The sequence below is a fragment of the Conger conger genome, chromosome 2 (genome assembly GCF_963514075.1).
Source record: "Conger conger chromosome 2, fConCon1.1, whole genome shotgun sequence".
NCBI classification, from domain to species: domain Eukaryota; kingdom Metazoa; phylum Chordata; class Actinopteri; order Anguilliformes; family Congridae; genus Conger; species Conger conger.
In genome coordinates this window covers 75,375,866-75,394,615 of record NC_083761.1, presented here as the reverse complement: position 1 = coordinate 75,394,615, position 18,750 = coordinate 75,375,866, and the positions used below count along the sequence as shown (strand labels likewise).

Below are 18,750 nucleotides of genomic sequence, written 5' to 3'. Positions count from 1 at the left end.
AAAGAGAAGATGAGAGGGAAGGAAAGCATGTGTGGAAAGCAGGCCCAGCACGAGGCAATCAGGCGCCCAGGGCAAAATAACGAAAGTGCGCCCCCGTGTGGACTTCACAAAACGGTGAAACACATGTGATAAAACGCCTCATATTACTGTCAGCTATTTAAAACCAGTACGCTGTTAACACCAACATTAAATGTAGGTTGTAACAGCGTTACCGACCACACACAACGATGGCAAATAAGCAGGTTACAGGCTCTAGAATGAACGAGGTCTGTACGCCTCATAGGCGTGCGCTGCGCACTGGTTGAAATTCAGTGGCAGGCGCTGTCATGCATATCACTCTGAAAACACTTTTTTTCGTCATGGAAATACAACGCTTAAGTATCCCTGTGCCATCATTTCAATGTCGAAATGAATATGAAATGTTGTTGAAACAATACAAGAGCCAAATCATATTCAAATATGGGAGTTGTTTAACAATTAACCAGCGACGTTCTGAAAAGACGCGTTACAGCTGACAGTGGTCATTAAAACGGTTTTATTTTGAAATGGGAAAAAAAGCTGTGTGTGTATTTAATTTCGCAAATAACTACGGTGTTAATTTAAGGCAGGTCTTTAGAACCACAGGTCCTGTGGCCCACAGCACGGGTTTTTGCACTCCCTGTTTCTTGCCTTTCATATTACTCCCGTTGTCATAGCTTTGACCTCTACATTCATTAATGTTGAGGCCCATATTTTCCAGATGGCCCAAGAAAGTATCACATAGTGCTTCGCCTGTTGTGGACTCAACTGGGATAAATCCAGTAAAGTGTTCTGCAATCGAAACAGCAGCAGGGTTCTCGCAATTCACAATACGTAAAATGATTGACATCTGTTCAACATGACTAATGTCGGGCGTACAATCAATAATCACTGCATAGTATTTTGCATTATGAACCTTTTCAGTAATGGCCTGAAGAACCATCCTTCCTATCCTCACAATCAGTTCATTCTGAATATCCTTGCTTAGGTAATGAGTTGTTATGTCACATCTCTCAATTCGTCTTAAATGTTCATTCATTACTGGGTCATATTTAGCCATCAGCTCTACCTGCCCTAAGAAATGCCCATTGGAGGGGTTGTACAGTTTTTCTGTTGTCCCACGAAAGGCCATGTTACGTTCAGCTAAATGACAGATGATGCTGATAATTCTGGTTATCACTGCCCTCCAGTAATTTTGCTCTCTCTCAATTAGCTCCATGTTTTGACAGTCCAAATTTCTCTTACTGGCCAGTCCAGCCTTAAGAGTGTGCCATTCCTCCATACAATGGGTGTGTGTTTTCGAGGGCTCGTGGCTACTTAGACATTCACCGATGTGTTTCCATACGTTATAGCCATCTTTTGACAGACAGACATCACGTTTCCCGAATGCAACAAAAACAGAAAACCCTATCCGTAGATTCGGAGTACAATAACCACGATCGCTTTATTTCTTCATCATTTTTAAGTGTCATGGAAAAAGTTCTCCTTACGAAATCTCCGAGGAGGGGAGTCTTTATTTTGCGGGAAAATATTGTTCATCAGCTGCTTTGGGCCTCTTTTAACTAACTCTATTCTGACTGAGTCAGAGATTCGGTTCGACCATAATGCGGGGTCATCAGATAGGCTTACTATTAAAGGCAGGTCAGCAGCCGACCCACCTGCTCTTCTCTCTGTCTCACTCTCACTCTCTTCGCCAAGTTCCGCAGCAGCATTTGCTAGCTGTGCTGCTGTCTCTTCCGCTGCTGGCTGTGCCTCACGTCTCTCAGTCTCAGCCACAGCACTCCCTTCGCCCGCCACTCCATTTCGCCATCCCTGGTAACGTTAGCTGAGGACTCACCGCCACCCGTGAAAAAAGATGTTAATTTTGGATATGCTTCCAGGGCTTTTGTGTTTTCAAGTGTACGGCGTCTATTTTGCGCCCCACTTAGTTTCGACGACCGTTTCATTTTTGGTTTGAGATGGAGAGAGAGCGCAATATATATTATTTTCATTGGGCTTTGGCGCCCCCTAATGGCTTGGCGCCCTGGGCAATTGCCCAGTTTGCCCAGTGCATGCGCCGGCCCTGGTGGAAAGAGAGGTAAACATAGGCTTTGAAAGTTTTGGGGGCTGTGATTACAAAAACCTTGATTGGTATGACTATTTTCAAAACTGGTTTAATTCCCATTGGCATATGTTATATTATTGGAATACCTTTATCCCCTGATCCAAGCGGAGCAAAAATCAGTTTTGTTGTCCTGTATGCACTGTACCACTTACTGTAAATACTATTTCATAATAATATTTACTAGTAGTAAGTACTATTTTCTATTTTACTTTGCTTTTATGTGGAAATCCAAGTATGTTATTTGCTAGGCTTTGGTTTGTAAAAATTGGAGTTTGTAATTCATTAACCATTTTTTCCTTTTCAATTGTAGCGGTAAATCCACAGCAGGTGATAAGGAGATACAAAACCTACAAGTCCTACAACAATTGCAAAGAGGGAAGAATATGAGTTCATCCTACAAGTCCGTGGGGGGGGACAGTGCTGCAATAAAAGAACTTGCCATTGTGTCGCCAATGAAATATGGAGAGCTTCTTCATACTTATTCAACAGAACAAAAGCTGCAGATGTTTCCCATGAAATGTTCCGATACAATTCATGATGACCCTGCACTGTTAGCAGAGGTGGTAAAAAAAGAAAACAAAGGAAAACTTCTCCCCATCATGAAGATGAAGTAAAAAGGAAAGACATGTTGGGAAGCGTGTTGTTATGTCCTGTAAAAGGAACTGTCATATTTATATATTTTATCTTGTTTATCCTGCACTTAGCTGGGATGGGTGGGTGATATTTGTAATAGTTCAGGGGTTGAGGACCCCATGTAATTTTGTATCATGTTGAAACAAGTTTTTTGTTGTTAATGTGGTGAAATTAGCAGTTTTTAATTTGAGAAAATGCCATGCCAATATTTTTGTGCTAAAATTTCTTCATTAAATCTTTAAGTCATTTTTCTGTCGTCACCTTTTGATATCTTTGCTTGCTTCTTTAGTCCAATTGAGACACAAAGAATGATTCGATCCCAAAGCTGGACTTTATGAAAACAAGTTAGAAACTTGTAGACCACAAATAAAGTTTAATACACATTTGTACATGGAGAGCAGTGCCTACTTTAGATTAGGGGCTGCAAAAAGCTTTGTAAATGGTTAGTAAATGATTCATTAATACATTTGTAGAGCATGTGTAACAGGTGAGAAACTGAAAAGGGTAGACCATGCACAAAGTTGAATAAACATTTTTAGCCCAATTATTTTTGCTTTCTTAAAAACCTTTACAAATATTTACACGAGACTGCACTTATGTGTCAAATTGTAGATTGAACACTTAATTTAGAAACAGGTTTTGAACCAAACACATGCCACATCATCTAAGTTAGCCAGGACATGATGGAACCACCTTATCATTGCAATGAGTGTCAGTATCATGGTTTAATGTCTATTCAAAAGATGGCCTCCCAAACATCACTGCATCGGGGCTTATTTGACCAGAGGGAGGAATGCCACCTACTTCCAGCAGAAACTTGCAGATGTCCATCCATCCATCCATCCGTTATCTTAACCCGCTTATCCTGAACAGGGTCGCAGGGGGGCTGGAGCCTATCCCAGCATACATTGGGCGAAAGGCAGGAATACACCCTGAACAGGTCGCCAGTCCATCGCAGGGCACACGCACCATTCACTCACACACTCATGCCTACGGGCAATTTAGACTCTCCAATCGGCCTAACCTGCATGTCTTTGGACTGTGGGAGGAAACCGGAGTACCCGGAGGAAACCCACGCAGACACAGGGAGAACATGCAAACTCCGCACAGGGAGGCCCCGGCCGACAGGAATTAGAACCCAGGACCTCCTTGCTGCGAGGCGGCAGTGCTACCCACTGCACCATCCGTGCCGCCCTTGCAGATGTCATCCATCCATATTACGAACCAAGCCCATACATGGTGAGCTTCTACCATTTGGCAGGAGCAAGGTGCATGGTGGCATCCCTGCTGGCCACACCACCATTTTCAAATATGTTTCATAGATCAGCTACAGATTATTTGTGAATGTTCTATTAACGTGATGACTAATAGTTTACAAATCATTTACATATATTTTATTCAGGTTTGGTTCATTAGTTACTTCATGACTTACAACATATTATCTATATATGAACAAATTATTAATGAATCATTTACAAATGTATTTATTGATTTGTTGGAAACAGTAATCTATGAATAATATAAATGTTTAGTTAACATAATAATTAATTGTTTACAAATCATTTTCACATTTTTTATTCATGATTAGTTCCATAGTTAGTTCATGATTTACAACATAGTATCTATATATGAATATCTGATTTATTAATCATTTACAAATGTATTTAAATAATTTGTTAATGATTAGTTCATCATGAACTAGTAACTTATAAATTACTTATAAGGGATCGTTATTATAAAGTGTTACCGAAAACTGTAACGTAAAACCGCAAAACAGCTATGCCAGATTGTAAAAAATATTCTCCGCTAGCGAGAACAGCAGTTTAGATGCTTATCATCCTGTTATTTGCAAAGCAAATGGTGAATGGAGTGCATTGGTCCTTGACAGTGCTAAACTTTTTTATTTTGGTATTTAATTTTGTGTACACTGTATGTACATGGTGGGCGGCACGGATGGTGCAATGGGTAGCACTGCCGCCTCACAGCAAGGAGGTTCTGGGTTTGAATCCCGGTTGGCCGGGGCCTCTCTGTGTGGAGTTTGCATGTTCTCCCCGTGTCGCATGGGTTTCCTCCGGGTGCTCCGGTTTCCTTCCATAGTCCAAAGACATGTAGGTTAGAGTGATTGGAGAGTCTAAATTGCCCATAGGTATGAGTGTGTGAGTGAATGGTCTGTGTGCCCTGCGATGGACTGGCGACCTGTCCAGGGTGTATTCCTGCCTTTCGCCCAATGTATGCTGGGATAGGCTCCAGCCCCCCTGCGACCCTGTTCAGGATAAGTGGGTTAGGATAATGAATGAATGATGGATGTATGTACATGCTATAAAATAAATTAATCCCGTCTCAAATTCCTGATGGTACAAGCCTCTTTTTTAAGTTTTCAACCATGTGTGTGCAGTAAATGTTTTTTTTGGCTTTTTTTTATATTGACACTTTTATTGGACTAGTACAAAATAGGTGGAAATTGCCCTCTAGGGGGGTAAATTGGAAAGGGTTATCATTTTATTTGAGTGCCTTTATTTTTCCTTTCTTCTAGATTTACTCACGGAGACTCCGAGACCGAGACTCCTTACACCAAAGAGAATCTTCTCTTTGTTAGGCCTATATACTTACCAGTGGAATGAGTTTAGCTCAACTTTTACCTTTTTTTTGTTTACAAGCTACAAAGAACACTTTTGGACCAAGACCAACAATTGCATCACAAAATAAAAAACAACCCAAATGGTTGAGACTTGTTCAACCAGTTTTATGTGTGCACTTCATACCATAATAATTCACCTCATGACCACACCTTAATTCTTCACCTCATATGACCATACCTGAACATGTCAGCTCATGTTTGAACAGACACTGCTTTGGAATGGAGAAACCAGTTGATGGGTGTTATCCTTTTGAGAGAGAGAATGGCACAATGAGATGGGAAGATGGACACAGCTGATTTCCCTCGCATGCCTGCAGCGCAAAGTAGATCGGATATGTGCGTGCAAGCGTGCACTTTGAACGTGTGTGTGAGCATGCATATGGGCATGAATGGAATGCTGAGCTTTTAATGCTGGGCCCCATTTCATGCTCGTTTCAGAGGAACCAAAACACCACGGCCCTGATGGGTCTACAGCCAACGGAAAAGCAAGGGTGTGTGGCTTACATGAGCTATCACCAGATTGGACAAAGGCTCAGTGAGATTTGCGTAAAAACCTTTTTTATTCATTTTAGTCACAGGCTGTCCTGAAGGGGCCTTCATGCAGTGCATGTCTACCTGATATTCTATATACATACTGTGCAATACATTTAATTTCTTAAACCAATATCTTTTTTTGCGCACACCACGCTACGTGGAAAACTGAAGCTGTTCTGTGATTTCTATTAAATGCCCAGTGTAATGCATTAATGAATCAATTTGATTTCACTTGTTGTTAGGAACAGACAGGACAACATTGGAACTTTTCAAAATCACATAACATGATTAGATAGTGGAAAGAGCAAGATATACAAACAAACAATTTGATCCATACGGACCGCACGGTGATAGCAGTGTCTGCTAACTGCCGCCAGCTGGCAACCTGCCAGGACAGTGAATGTTTGCATTCCTCAACTAGACAGGATATCTGTTTCTGTAATCTGATAAACACATCTAGCAACGGTTTAGTGTGTCTAACAGAGACTTCATTATCACTGTTAACACCATTCTATGAAAAAATAAGTTGGCTGCATAAAAAGAGGACTTTGTGGGCATATTTCACAAGGTTATCCCTTACCTTTACATTTCAGAAGCTGAGCAGATGCTCTTGATTTATAGCTATTTAAATGGCCACATTACATTACATAATCCAGTTACTTATAAATATTTACAATTCAGGTTATGTAGCTTTAGCTCAAAGCTACAACGACAGCACCCCAGCTGGGAATCTAACCCATAACATTGGAGTGACAAGCCCAGGTGCCTTAGCTTTATGCCACAATCACTTCAGGATAATGAATGTTGTGAAGTCAATCAGAATTAAGTACAGAAATATTAACACAAATAAGAGAGTAGGTCTACTAAGATCAAAAGATCAAGGAGAAGTAAGAACTTACAGTACATGAAAAGTCTATAAACAAGTGTGTATAAACAAGTTGCAAAATGATGCAAGAATGTCTGAAGATGCTGAAGAGTTCACTAGCCAAGTGCAAAAAGAAGTTGCAAGAGACAATGGGAATTTGGCTACCTAAGTTTATACACAGTTTCTAAAATTCACTTTTACATCTCTGAGAATCTAGCTGTATTGAAACTTGATTAAAATCCAGTACAATAACAGAATTCAATCACTGGAGATTACAGTAAATACATGCAAAATTACCTAAACTTTATTTAGGGCAAACAGGTTTAGGCCCGGCTCACAGCACAGAGCTGGAGTGGGGTTTATGCCCGGCTCACAGCACACAGCTGGTGGGGAGAAGGGTTGAGGGTGAACCCCACAGACGGTGTCAGGTCCAGCTCATCCTCAGACACCCCCGGTGGTGGTGTGAAGCGGAACCTCTGCAGGAGGAAGGTGAAGAAGAGGAAAAGCTCCATCCTGGCCAGGCTCTCTCCCAGACAGGCCCGTCGCCCTGCAAGAAAGAGATAATCACATCACATAAATACAGCTACAGGAGAGAGATAATCCCAGCAGATACATACAGCTAAAGGGATAATAACAGGGCAAAAATACAAGGGAGAGAATCAATATTTATATAGCTCCTGGCGAGAGAGTAGTCACTCCTAGAATATGTATTGTACTCCAGGGGAAAGAGATATATGTATTGTACTCCAGGGGAAAGAGATATATGTATTGTACTCCAAGGGAAAGAGATATATGTATTGTACTCCAGGGGGAAGAGATAACCCCAGACCTTTAGGAAACCATTTTTTAAAATAATAATCCGTTTACATTACTGTACAGAAATAATTCCAGTCCCTTTCTGCAACTACGGGGTAGAGTGACAGTAACAATCCCAGTGCTTTTTCACACCAGGACAGGGTACAGACTGTAGCCCTTCATTCATGTTATGTGTACTGTACCTCTACGGACCTCAGGAAAAACATTAAAATCAACAGATTATACTCTTAGTACAAACTGAATATGTCTATCATCTGAATGAAAACAGCAACCTGTGAATCAGGACACTGACAAGTCATAACTGCAGCATTCTTGCATGAATTAAATATTAGAGAGCTTTGATTTGCCATGTACTGCACTGTGCTGCACCTGCAGAGAAGGGCATGAAGGCATCTCTCTTGATGAAGCAGCCCTTCTCATCCAGGAAGTGGCCAGGGTTGAAGCTGTGGGGGGTCTCCCACTCTTCCCCATCCTGCAGCACTGACATGAGGAGTGGGATCACTGTAGTTCCCTGAAACATATACACACAAATGCACACACAGACAACTGAAAAAGTAACTGCCCCCTGAAAGTGAATAACTGATTGCACCACCTTCAGCAGCAATAACTGCAATCAAACACTTCATATAATTTGATATCAGATATTCTCATCACTGTGGAGGAATATCAGTGCACTCTTCTTTGCACAACCGACTTAATTCAGACAAATTGGTAGGTTTTACCTGCTTGTTTCAGGTCCTGCCACAGCATATCTATTGGGTTCAAGTAAAGATTTTGCTTGGGGCACTCCAAAACTCTAATTTTGTTTCTTATCAGCCATTTAAATATGGACTGGCCTTTCATTTTTCAAGACCTTTTCAAGATCTGAAACCGATCAAGTATGCAATAATAGCAGAAAGATCAGTAAGGGGGCTAATACTTTTTCATGGCAGTGTACTTATCAGTGTCTTAATTAAAGACCATGATTAATTCATTAGTTGAATCAGATCATTCATGCTCATGATAACAGATAATTGAGCCTCAAACCTTTCTTTAAACCAGAAAGAAGAAAGGGAGGGATAGAAAAGTGAGAGAAAAAGAGAAGAGAGAGGGTGGGAAAGATAGAACGATACAGATGAAGGGAGGTGTTTGAACCTTCTTGATGAAGTATCCCTGGAAAGTGACATCGCAGCTGGTAGTGTGGGGAATGGTCATGGGTGCAATGTTAGCCACTCTCTGGATCTCGTGGATCACAGCGTCTGCGTAGGGCAGGTTCCTCCGGTCCTCCACTCGGGGTTCCCGATCCCCAATTACACGACTCATCTCTTCCTGAACCTGGTCTGCACCCCGAGTGTGAGAGACAGAGAGACAAAGAGAGAGGTATAGTTTTCTGATCAACAATCCTTAGGGCCAACAAAGATACTGTAGTGAGTGTATGCATTTCCCAACCCTGTATGTGCGGGTACTTGGCCATCAGCAGCAGGGCCCATCTCAGGGTGGTTGCAGTGGTGTCTGTCCCAGCTGCAAACAGGTTGGCAACAGTATAGTTCAGGTTGTCGTTGTGGAAGTAGGAACCCAGCTGGTCTGACTCCTGAGCAGGCACAGGTACAGACAAATTAACAAGACAAGACATTAACAAAACAGAAGCATTAATTAAACAATTAATCATGAATCAGATGTATTTCACCACATGATATAGGAGTTGCTGGTTTGTCACTTCTCAGAAAGCTTATGCAGGAGTTTGCAAACACAGCAAGACTCAGTTTTTCAGCTTAAATCAAATGATTGCACGAGTGGAACTGGCTTCCAGACTTACGCAGCTTACATTCTTTAAATATAGTATGTCAAATACAGTACAGGGGCGGCCTGTAGCGTAGTGGTTAAGGTAAATGACTGGGACACGCAAGGTCGGTGGTTCTAATCCCGGTGTAGCCACAATAAGAGCTGCACAGCTGGTGGGCCCTTGAGCAAGGCCCTTAACCCTGCATTGCTCCAGGGGAGGATTGTTTCCTGTTTAGTCTAATCAACTGTACGTCGCTCTGGATAAGAGCGTCTGCCTGTAATGTAATGTAATAGTAACTCAGTCCTGGTGCAGTTCCCTCTATCCATACCTCCTGCTGCTGAACTAGGAAGGAGTCCACAAATCCCCTGAGGTCTTGGGGGTTGAGTGTGTTCTTCAGTCCCTGTGCCAGACCCTTAATCTCTTCAAGGTTCTTGGAGAAGTTCTTCAACATCTGGGTCCGATTCACCAGCCACCAGCCACAACACCAGCGCAGACATGGGAAGATGTTGTATAACTGCAGTAACCAGCCCCAAACCAAACAGCTCAGATCAGGACTACAAATATATATATAATTATTCATATTTGCCCAAGAGTACTTGACCAATTAATCAAAGTTGTGGCTAACTACTGTTCATTCACAGCCAGTCAATGATAGCGTCACCCACAAACCACTTTTTTTCTCACAAATGTTATAAATGTTATAATGCTGCATGTAATATACAGTGGGAGCAATAATTATTTTATCCCTTGCTGATTTTGTAGGTTTTCCCACTTACAAAGAATGGAACTGTGTAGAATTTTAATCATAGGTACATTTTAACATTGAGAGACAGAATATCACAAAATAATCCACAATAACGACATCATATAAATTTTATAAATTGAATATCATATTTTCACATGAAATAAGTATTTGATCCATAGAACAATGGGACTTAATACTTGGTGGAGAAACCTTTGTTGGCAAGCACAGAGGTCAGACGTTTGTTGTAGTTTTTCACCAGGTTTGCAGATCTTGGGAGGGATTTTGGTCCACTCCTCTTTGCAGATCCTCTCCAAATCCTTAAGGTTCCAAGGCTGTCGCTTGGCAACTCGAAGCTTCAGCTCCCTCCACAGATTTTCGATGGGATTTAGGTCTGGAGACTGGCTAGGCCACTCCAGGACCTTAATATGCTTCTTTTTGAGCCACTCCTTTGTTGCCTTGGCCGTATGTTTTGGGTCATTGTCATGTTGGAAGACCCATCCACAACCCATTTTCAGTGCTCTCACTGAGGGAAGGAGGTTGTCGCCCAAAATTCCCTGGTACATGGCCCCATTCATCCTCCCCTCGATACAGTGAAGTCGTCCTGTCCCCTTAGCTGAGAAACACCCTCAAATCATAAGGTTTCCACCTCCATGCTTCACAGTGGGGATGGTGTTCTGGGGGTTGTACTCAGCATTTCTCTTCCTCCAAACACGGCGAGTCGAGTTGATGCCAAATAGCTCTATTTTGGTCTCATCTGACTGCATCACCTTCTCCCAAGCCTCCTCTGGATCATCCAGGTGTTCTTTGGCAAACTTGAGACGGGCCTGTACATGTGCCTTCTTCAGCAGAGGAACCTTGCGCGCGCAGCAGGATTTTAATCCTTCACGGTGTAGTGTGTTACTGATGGTTCTCTTCGTGACTGTGGTCCCAACTGCCTTCAGGTCATTAACAAGCTCCTCCAGTGTAGTACTGGGCTGATCCCTGACCTTTCTCATGATCATTGATATCCCACGAGGCGAGATCTTGCGTGGAGCTCTAGACCGAGGGAGATTGGCGGTGACTTTGTGTTTCTTCCATTTTCTAATAATTGCTCCAACAGTTAACTTCTCACCAAGCAGCTTGCTTATTTTCTTGTAGCCCATCCCAGCCTTCTGCAGGTCTACAATTCTGTCCCTGATGTCCATAGACAGCTCCTTGGTCTTGCCCATGGTGGAAACGTTGGAATCTGATTGATTGTGTGGACAGGTGTCTTTTATACAGCTACATAACGATGTAACAAGTTGACACAGGTGTTTTGGGTAATGAGTTGAGATTAGGAGTGCTTCTTAATGGAAAACTAACTGGTCTGTGGGAGCCAGAATTATTGCTGATTGGTAGGGGATCAAATACTTATTTCATGCAAAAATACGATAATAAATTTCTAAAATTCATATGATGTTGTTATTCTGGATTATTTTGTGATATTCTGTCTCTCAATGTTAAATGTACCTATGATTACAATTCTACACAGTTCCATTCTTTGTAAGTGGGCAAACCTACAAAATCAGCAAGGGATCAAATAATTATTACTCCCACTGTATACAATCTGTTGAATCTATCAATATAATAAAATCTTGTTCTGCACAAAACTGAATATAAACTACAGAGCTGTAGCATGTTGTCAAATATCTGTACTGATACACCTTGATGGAGAACAGGCTGATGTTAGCATTAGAGCTGATTTAATTTCCTGTCTTTTGAGGCTTTCACCAAAACATACTGGCTGCTGTTAGCCTGTCTGTGTGCTATATAATGTCATCTAGCAATGACCTGCAGGCAATAACGTTGCTGAACATAACGGCATCATGTTTGTTTAGAACGTTAAATTAGCCTCATTCATGCCTTCCCAAGTCAAGTCTATTGACAATTCATCGTCAAAATGTAGAATTTTGAGGCCTAATTCTGAATTGCTGTCATGACATTAGAAGAAGCATGTATATTTATGAATTACCAACATAATAAGTGGTCTTGTTTCAGGATCCATTGGATTTAAATTTAGTTATTGTCAGTTCTTAAAGGCTCAGAGCCAGGGCTAGAGCTTTTAGTGTCTTGCCAATGGGGCCCAGCTGTACCTGTAGCTCCAGCCTTTATCAACTATGGCCTTGCCTGGGAAGAATAACAAAGCTTAAAATTTCTACCTTTATACAGACGGACATTTACTTAGCAGGACCAATACCTTTATTTGAGCTGAACCAGCCAGGCGTATATTTTCATTGACCCTGTTGACCATTTTTTGAAAGGCAGGGTCAGCGTAGTCAAAGCGGCTGCCATACATGATGGCGCAGATTATGTTGGAGACGGAGTAATTCAGTGGCTGAGTGGTGTTGAAAGGCTTGCCTAAGGACAAAAAAAAAAAAAAAAAAAAAAAAAACTGTGTTAAGTGAAAAGTTTTCTTTTAATTTATAGAAGCGCGTAATCGCTGTAGGCGTGTCGCTTTGTTTTGCCGGGCTGAGTTGCCATGGTTAGGGAAGTTATAAAAAATGTACGTGCCCTGAAATCTGAAGCATGTGCGGTGTCTGTAGCCTTCAATTTTATTGTTTCTGGCCATACAAACATATGCCTGTAACTACAAATTTTAGAAACATTTAACAGAAAGCTCCTGTTTAAAGGATTAAAATCATGTGCCTGCCCAAACTCGGGCAATAAATACGTGAAAACGGTAAAATGACAAGAACACAAAACATCAAGAAAACACCACACCTCCTCCACCTCATCCTTCTACCTCAATCACTCCACTCAGCACAAGGTCAGTTTGGAGGAAAATGGACGTTTCATTGTTTTACACTCATTCTGGGTCTGTAATATTGTGTTTATTTCATTAATAAACTATTATTTAATGAATAATAAATGTATTATTACTAAAAACCGATTGCAAGCTATAGACCCAAAACCAATGGATGAAAGCCTATTGAAATGTTTAGAGTGATCAACTGTTTTGAAAGCTTTGGATAGATCCACAAAGAGCATTGCACAATTCTGATAACTGTTGAGTGGTTAGCACATTATTCATTACTATAAAGACATAGTTATGTGTTCTGCTAATGTACATTTCATTGTTTTACATTCGTTAGCTGTCACCTATCCATCAAAGCACGCATTCATTTTGTGAATGTATGAGTGCCAGTCATGGTGGCTGCTGTCCAGTCCTAGTTATTTTGGATTTTCTTTCTTTTTATTTGTTTAAACAGGAAGAAACAGGCGGAGGTCCTGTTACTCATGAAGAAGTACTTTACAGAAAAACAGCCACGATGAAGGGAGGAGGAAACTGTATGTTTTGCCATCAGCATTGACACTAGTAATGTTCTCACAGGTAGCCTATACAAGAGCATAAATAAAAAATAAAAATAAATATATATATATATATATACAGTACTTACCCTCATGTAATAACTTTGTAACTTTTAAATTGCTGGAAATCGGAAATTACATCAATTTAGAGGTTGCAATAATGAGTGGATAAAAACTAGCACACAGTAGTACATTTGGGAACCACTCCTTTAAGAAATGGAATATGTGACGTTCTCTGGCCAGGAATCAGCTAAAATATTGATTCACAAATTCACAATTTCTTGCTCACCCTTGAAATTCTCAAACAGCTTGATGAGGTGGTGTAATTCCTTGATGGTCTTCTCCTCGCTCCCCCTCTTGCCCATTCCAAAGTCTCGCAGGGTGGAGAGGGTGAAGCGTCTCAGCTCCTTCCAGGAGTTTCCGTTGGCGAAAACAACACCTGGGAGGGGGCAGAACGCCATGGGGGGTAGAAACTAAGATATGAATGAAATTCATATTTCTTGAATCTTGTGCAAAGCAACAGCATCTGCATTCTTGAAATTTGTAAACCTGGTATTATTTGGTTCTGGCAGACTGTTCCCAACTACTTATATTAACATCTGATCCTAGTCTGGAATGCATTGCCTTGATTGTCCAGCAGTGTACCACTGTAGTGCTCTGATGATTTCATGATCTGCAAAATGCCAGTGACCAACAGCTGTGGCAAAGGCGGCTGTTTAACTGGGGCTAAAAGCATCCCAGCAGAGACAGACAATTTTCTCTTTGATCCCTTTGTGTGTGTGTGTGTGTGTGTGGGAAGGGGGGGAGGACAAATATTCTTGGTCGTATTTGCAGTGTACATGCATGTAGATGGTCAAACCAACAGACACCCGGGAATGAACTGGATTGCCTACCATGCCCTTGCATAGCATCTCTAAATATTGGTGCAACGTCTCGGTCTCCAAACTCTTCAGCATAGTTGAGGAGTGCCTGTTTGACTGTCTTGTAGCCTGCCAGGACAACCACCTTCTTTGGGCCCAAATGCACAGTATACACAGATCCATACTTCTGAGACAGCTGGAGAGACAGGAAATAAATTAACAGGATTTGAATGGCACATCCTCTGGGAAAGTAGCCACTATTTTACTGCCAATAGTTTTGTTTGACAAAACACAAGAACCCACAGCATCCCTGACAATTATAGTAATAAGTAAACCTATTACTCACTTACTACAGTGAATGCTCTGTACATGACCTTTCAGATTATAGTGCAGCCTTTTTGGCACCATTAAGCATTTTGTAGACTGAAAACCTGGCCGTGGCTCTGAAATAGTTATCTTTTCTACTCTTTAACAGACAATTCCTTGTCTCTGTCAGCAATTTCTATTAGTGGCATTCCTCAAGGACTTTGAGTGCCAATTTAGTTTTTTGGTCTATATGCTTCTTTTGGGTGACATTATCTGTGAATATATGTGAATGTTCCTTTTCACTTTTACACCAATGACACCACGCTTTATCTCCTCATTATATCTAGCATTATGATTTTTGAGCTGTTTAACGGAATAGTTTTATATATGTGAGAAGATGAATGTCTAACTAATTTCTCCAGCTAAACTGATAAAATTCCTTATTTGGGTTACATGGCACATCCCTCTTGTTAAGTAAAATAATCACCACAATTTTAGTTCCTTTGCACTGGCTGGTAGTTCAGTTTGAAATTGATTTTATGACTTATTTAATTACCTACAATGAGAGACATGGGATGGTGTCAGTGAGATTGTGCGATCCTGCTGTACCAAAGGTCCGCTCAGGTCGTCTAAAGCACTGTGACTGGAGGGGGCAGGATTGCCTTATACAGACTGCTACTTTATTTTCTTTAGATTGTTTTTTTGTTTTGTTTTGTGCATCCAACACAACCATCACACATCATACACCAGGTCAGAACCCTATTTTTATGCCACTGGGTTGTTTGCTTTGAATATTACCCAATATTGTAACAGTCTTGTAACTGTAGTTAGATAGCCGGATAGGAGGAGGTGGCCAGGTTGTGGCACCTGAAAATTGGGTTTGTGACACCAAGCAACACCCTCAAAATCACCTAGCAACCCCCTAGCAACTGCGAGCAACACCCTATCAGCCATCCAGCCACTATCTAACACATCATAACCACCTAGCACCACCCTAGCAACCACCAATCAAACACCAAGTATTAGCAGTAGCAGCAATAGCAATAACATCCCTAGTTATTATCATTATTCGTAATAGTAGTACAATTAGTGACAACAACAACACTAATAATAATGCCCTTATTGTCCTTACCTCACAGAGAGACACTTGGAGCCGTTTCAGGTCCAGGTGGAGCAGGTTCCCGAGGAGAGGCAGGGGTCTTGGTCCTGGTGGGTATTTCCCAGGCCCAGGGGTGGAGGAGAGCAGGTACAGCAAAAACAGCACCAGCACCACCCCCAGAAGGGTCAAGGGAGGGGGCATCAGGGGTAAAAAAACCAACATGGTCCCCCTCTGAACTGATCAGCCCCAAACACAGGGGAGGAAGAGAGAGAGAGAGGCAAAAAGAGAGATTAGTAGTTGTGGTCGTGGCAGAGACTCTATTTTCTCTTATTTGGGAGGGAGGGAGAGCGAAAGAGAGAGGGTGGAGTTTAATAGCAGCAATAACAGCAGAACTTGGGTTTTCTCCTACTTTTGAGAGGTGGAGACAGAGAAAGAGTCGACAGCAACACCACTCCAGAGCAGCACAGCAGTCTGTCTCAACAAAGACCCTTCTCCTCCGCCAGGGAACTACAGTGTCATGGCACAAAGAACAGCCTGAGTGTAAAAGTAAGAATTATTGTTATAAAGTGTGTCTAACTAGTTTTAACAAGGCAAAAAAAATCATGATTTACACTTTGAACAATACATGGAAGATCAGTTATAATGCAGCACAAGCTTCATGAAATTAAATGCCAGTTGTCCTAAATGCCGGTTGTCCCAATTGGGTCCAGGTACGTACCAGAGGTACGTTATTACCTGTGTGTGTGTGTGACAGGGCACTTTTGTTCTTTAAGAACCCACTACCCCCCTTGTCCGAAATAATTCACTGTCTCCAGCAACGCTTTCATGGATAACGTTATCATCCTGCACACTGAGGAAGATATGATGCCGATATGCATACAGTCCTTTGAATATGTATTGCTTTTACTACAGTTTCTGTGGAATGCCAAGAGTGATTTTAGAAATTGAGTCTATTTTCCCATATCCTCAAGTAGGCTGCATGGGAAAATACATTCACTTAGCACTTTATTAGGAACACCTGTACACCTACTTATTCATGCGACTCTCTAATCAGCTAATCGTGTGGCAGCGGTTCATGTATAAAATCATGCAGATGTGGGTCAGAAGCTTCAGGTAATGTTCACATCAAGCATCAGAATGGGAACGTGACTGTTGGTGCCAGATGGGCTGGGCAGGTTTGAGTATTTATGGAACTGCAGATCTCCTGGGATTTTCACATACAATAATCTCTAGGGTTTATTCAGAATGGTGCGAAAAACAAAAAACGTCCAGTGAGCAGCAGTTCTGCAGACATAAACGCCTTGTTGATGACAGAGATCAACAGAGAATGGGCAGAGCTGACAGAAAGGTACACTACAGTAATGCAGATAACAACTGTACATTACATTACATTATTGGCATTTGGCAGACGCTCTTATCCAGAGCGATATACAGTTGATTCGACTAAGCAGGAGACAATCCTCCCCAGGAGCATTGCAGGGTTAAGGGCCTTGCTCAAGGGCCCAACGGCTGTGTGGAATTTGTTGTGGCTACACCGGGATTAGAACCACCGATCTTGTGTGTCCCAGTCATTTACCTTAACTACTACGCTACAGGCCGTCCCTATTGTACAATTGTGCTTAGTAAAAAAGCAGCTCATAATGCACGACACATCAAATCTTGAGGCGGATGGGCTACAACAGCTGAAGACCATGTCGGGATCCAATTCTGTCAGCCAAAAACAGAAAGCTGAGGCTGCAGTGGGCACAGGTTCCCTCCCTGATTATTTCATATAACCTGGAAGCTATTGAAAAAAATCCACAATTTTTCCATTGAAATAATAAAAGTATATTATTTCCCTTTAAATATTTATTAAAACACAAAGAAACATATAATGGCTGTAAAAAGAGGTGTGCCCCATGAAGGATTAACTGTAGAATGAATTGGCATTGGTCTGGAGTCAATAGGACATGTGACCTGGAAGGTATTGACATATTAGTATAATAATTTAAATATTTCCCAAAAATATCAAGTCCCAGTGAAATCCAAGCATTGCCCCTTATCCCCATGTCTCCCTGATTATTTCTCCCAGTCATGGAAGCTATTCAAATATTAACATATTTGTGAAAAATCTACATTAACTCCTACGGGGATCCAGAAGTTGTGCCCGTATGTCCATGTCCTGCTGATCCTCAACACATTATTTGATCCCACTGAGTGCTGTGGTTAGAAAGCTATTAACATTTTTATTTGATAACCACTTTTCAGACAATACCGCACTTTTCAGACGGTCCCTAAATATGACCAGTTTAAGCCACAAAAATGAATTGTTGCGAACATATAATTTTTATTTTTTACTGTATTTTTTAGAAACAATGGGGCTAATGCATGAATGAAATGTTGTGCCTTGATGTTGGAAGGTCCCACGTCATAACACACCTGCGATGTGTTACAACTATTCTTTCAAAGTTATTGACGAAAATGTTTCATAATATTAAAAGAGCAATAAAAGATCAAACAAGGCGTTGTGTTGAGTTCTCTGAGCCCCCCTGATTACGAAACTGTCCTTTTGAGCGCTATTGTCTGTTTTGTTAAAGAGCTATTGAAGTCGGAAAATCAAATATCTAACATAAAACAAACCTTACCGCACTCACTTATCCAGCTAACCACGCACTTGCCGCTTGCAATAAGTTGTAACTTTGGTCGCTTAATCTAACACACGATGGCTGCTTTAAACAGAAGAAGTATTCCTTAATTTTTGCAAATCACAATTGAAATACATCATCGCTTGACAGACTCACAGACCTCTGAAACGGCTCACGCACAGATGGATACCAGGAAGTCCTTGGTGGCTGTTCACAATACGATCTTAGCTCCCAACACTGTTATAAATTTTGAGTAGAGACTTAAAAAGAGCGGCTCAAAAGGGAATAGAAAGCGTTGCATACAAACACTTGAAAGCAATGTGTAAACATCCCGGGAGAGGTGCGTTTACGCATTGCTTCGATCCAAAACACAGCTTTAAAATGCCAACTGTGACACACATGACAACCATGTGACCTGG

At 41.4% G+C, this 18,750-nt stretch overlaps 1 protein-coding gene across 6 annotated transcripts; it reads right to left on the bottom strand.

Annotated features, from left to right (window-relative positions):
* Window positions 1–6,948: 6,948 nt before the first annotated feature.
* LOC133118715 (cytochrome P450 2K1-like) lies at window positions 6,949–18,736 on the bottom strand. Of its 6 annotated transcripts, none has more exons than XM_061228885.1 (11): window positions 18,492–18,736; window positions 16,117–16,241; window positions 15,741–15,943; window positions 14,336–14,498; window positions 13,732–13,881; window positions 12,331–12,491; window positions 9,699–9,884; window positions 9,037–9,178; window positions 8,743–8,927; window positions 7,978–8,119; window positions 6,949–7,339 (listed from the first exon to the last, which is right to left on the bottom strand). In XM_061228885.1, the coding sequence occupies exons 3-11, from the start codon at window positions 15,927–15,929 to the stop codon at window positions 7,152–7,154; spliced, it is 1,506 nt and encodes a 501-aa protein (XP_061084869.1). In that variant the 5' UTR covers window positions 15,930–15,943; window positions 16,117–16,241; window positions 18,492–18,736; the 3' UTR covers window positions 6,949–7,151. The 6 variants fall into 6 exon arrangements, with proteins under 6 accessions (XP_061084869.1, XP_061084911.1, XP_061084903.1 ...); XM_061228927.1 differs by having other exon boundaries at window positions 7,978–8,088; XM_061228919.1 differs by having other exon boundaries at window positions 9,699–9,821.
* Between the last annotated feature and the right edge of the window lie 14 nt (window positions 18,737–18,750).

Coding starts and splice junctions, on each gene's coding strand:
- LOC133118715 (XM_061228885.1), bottom strand. CDS start 15,929: ATGTTGGTTTTTTTACCCCTGATGCCCCCTCCCTTGACCCTTCTGGGG. Junction 13,882..14,335: donor AGATGCTATGCAAGGGCATG/GTAGGCAATCCA, acceptor GCCCCCTCCCAG/GTGTTGTTTTCGCCAACGGA. Junction 8,120..8,742: donor AGGGATACTTCATCAAGAAG/GTTCAAACACCT, acceptor TATATGTTTCAG/GGAACTACAGTGATCCCACT.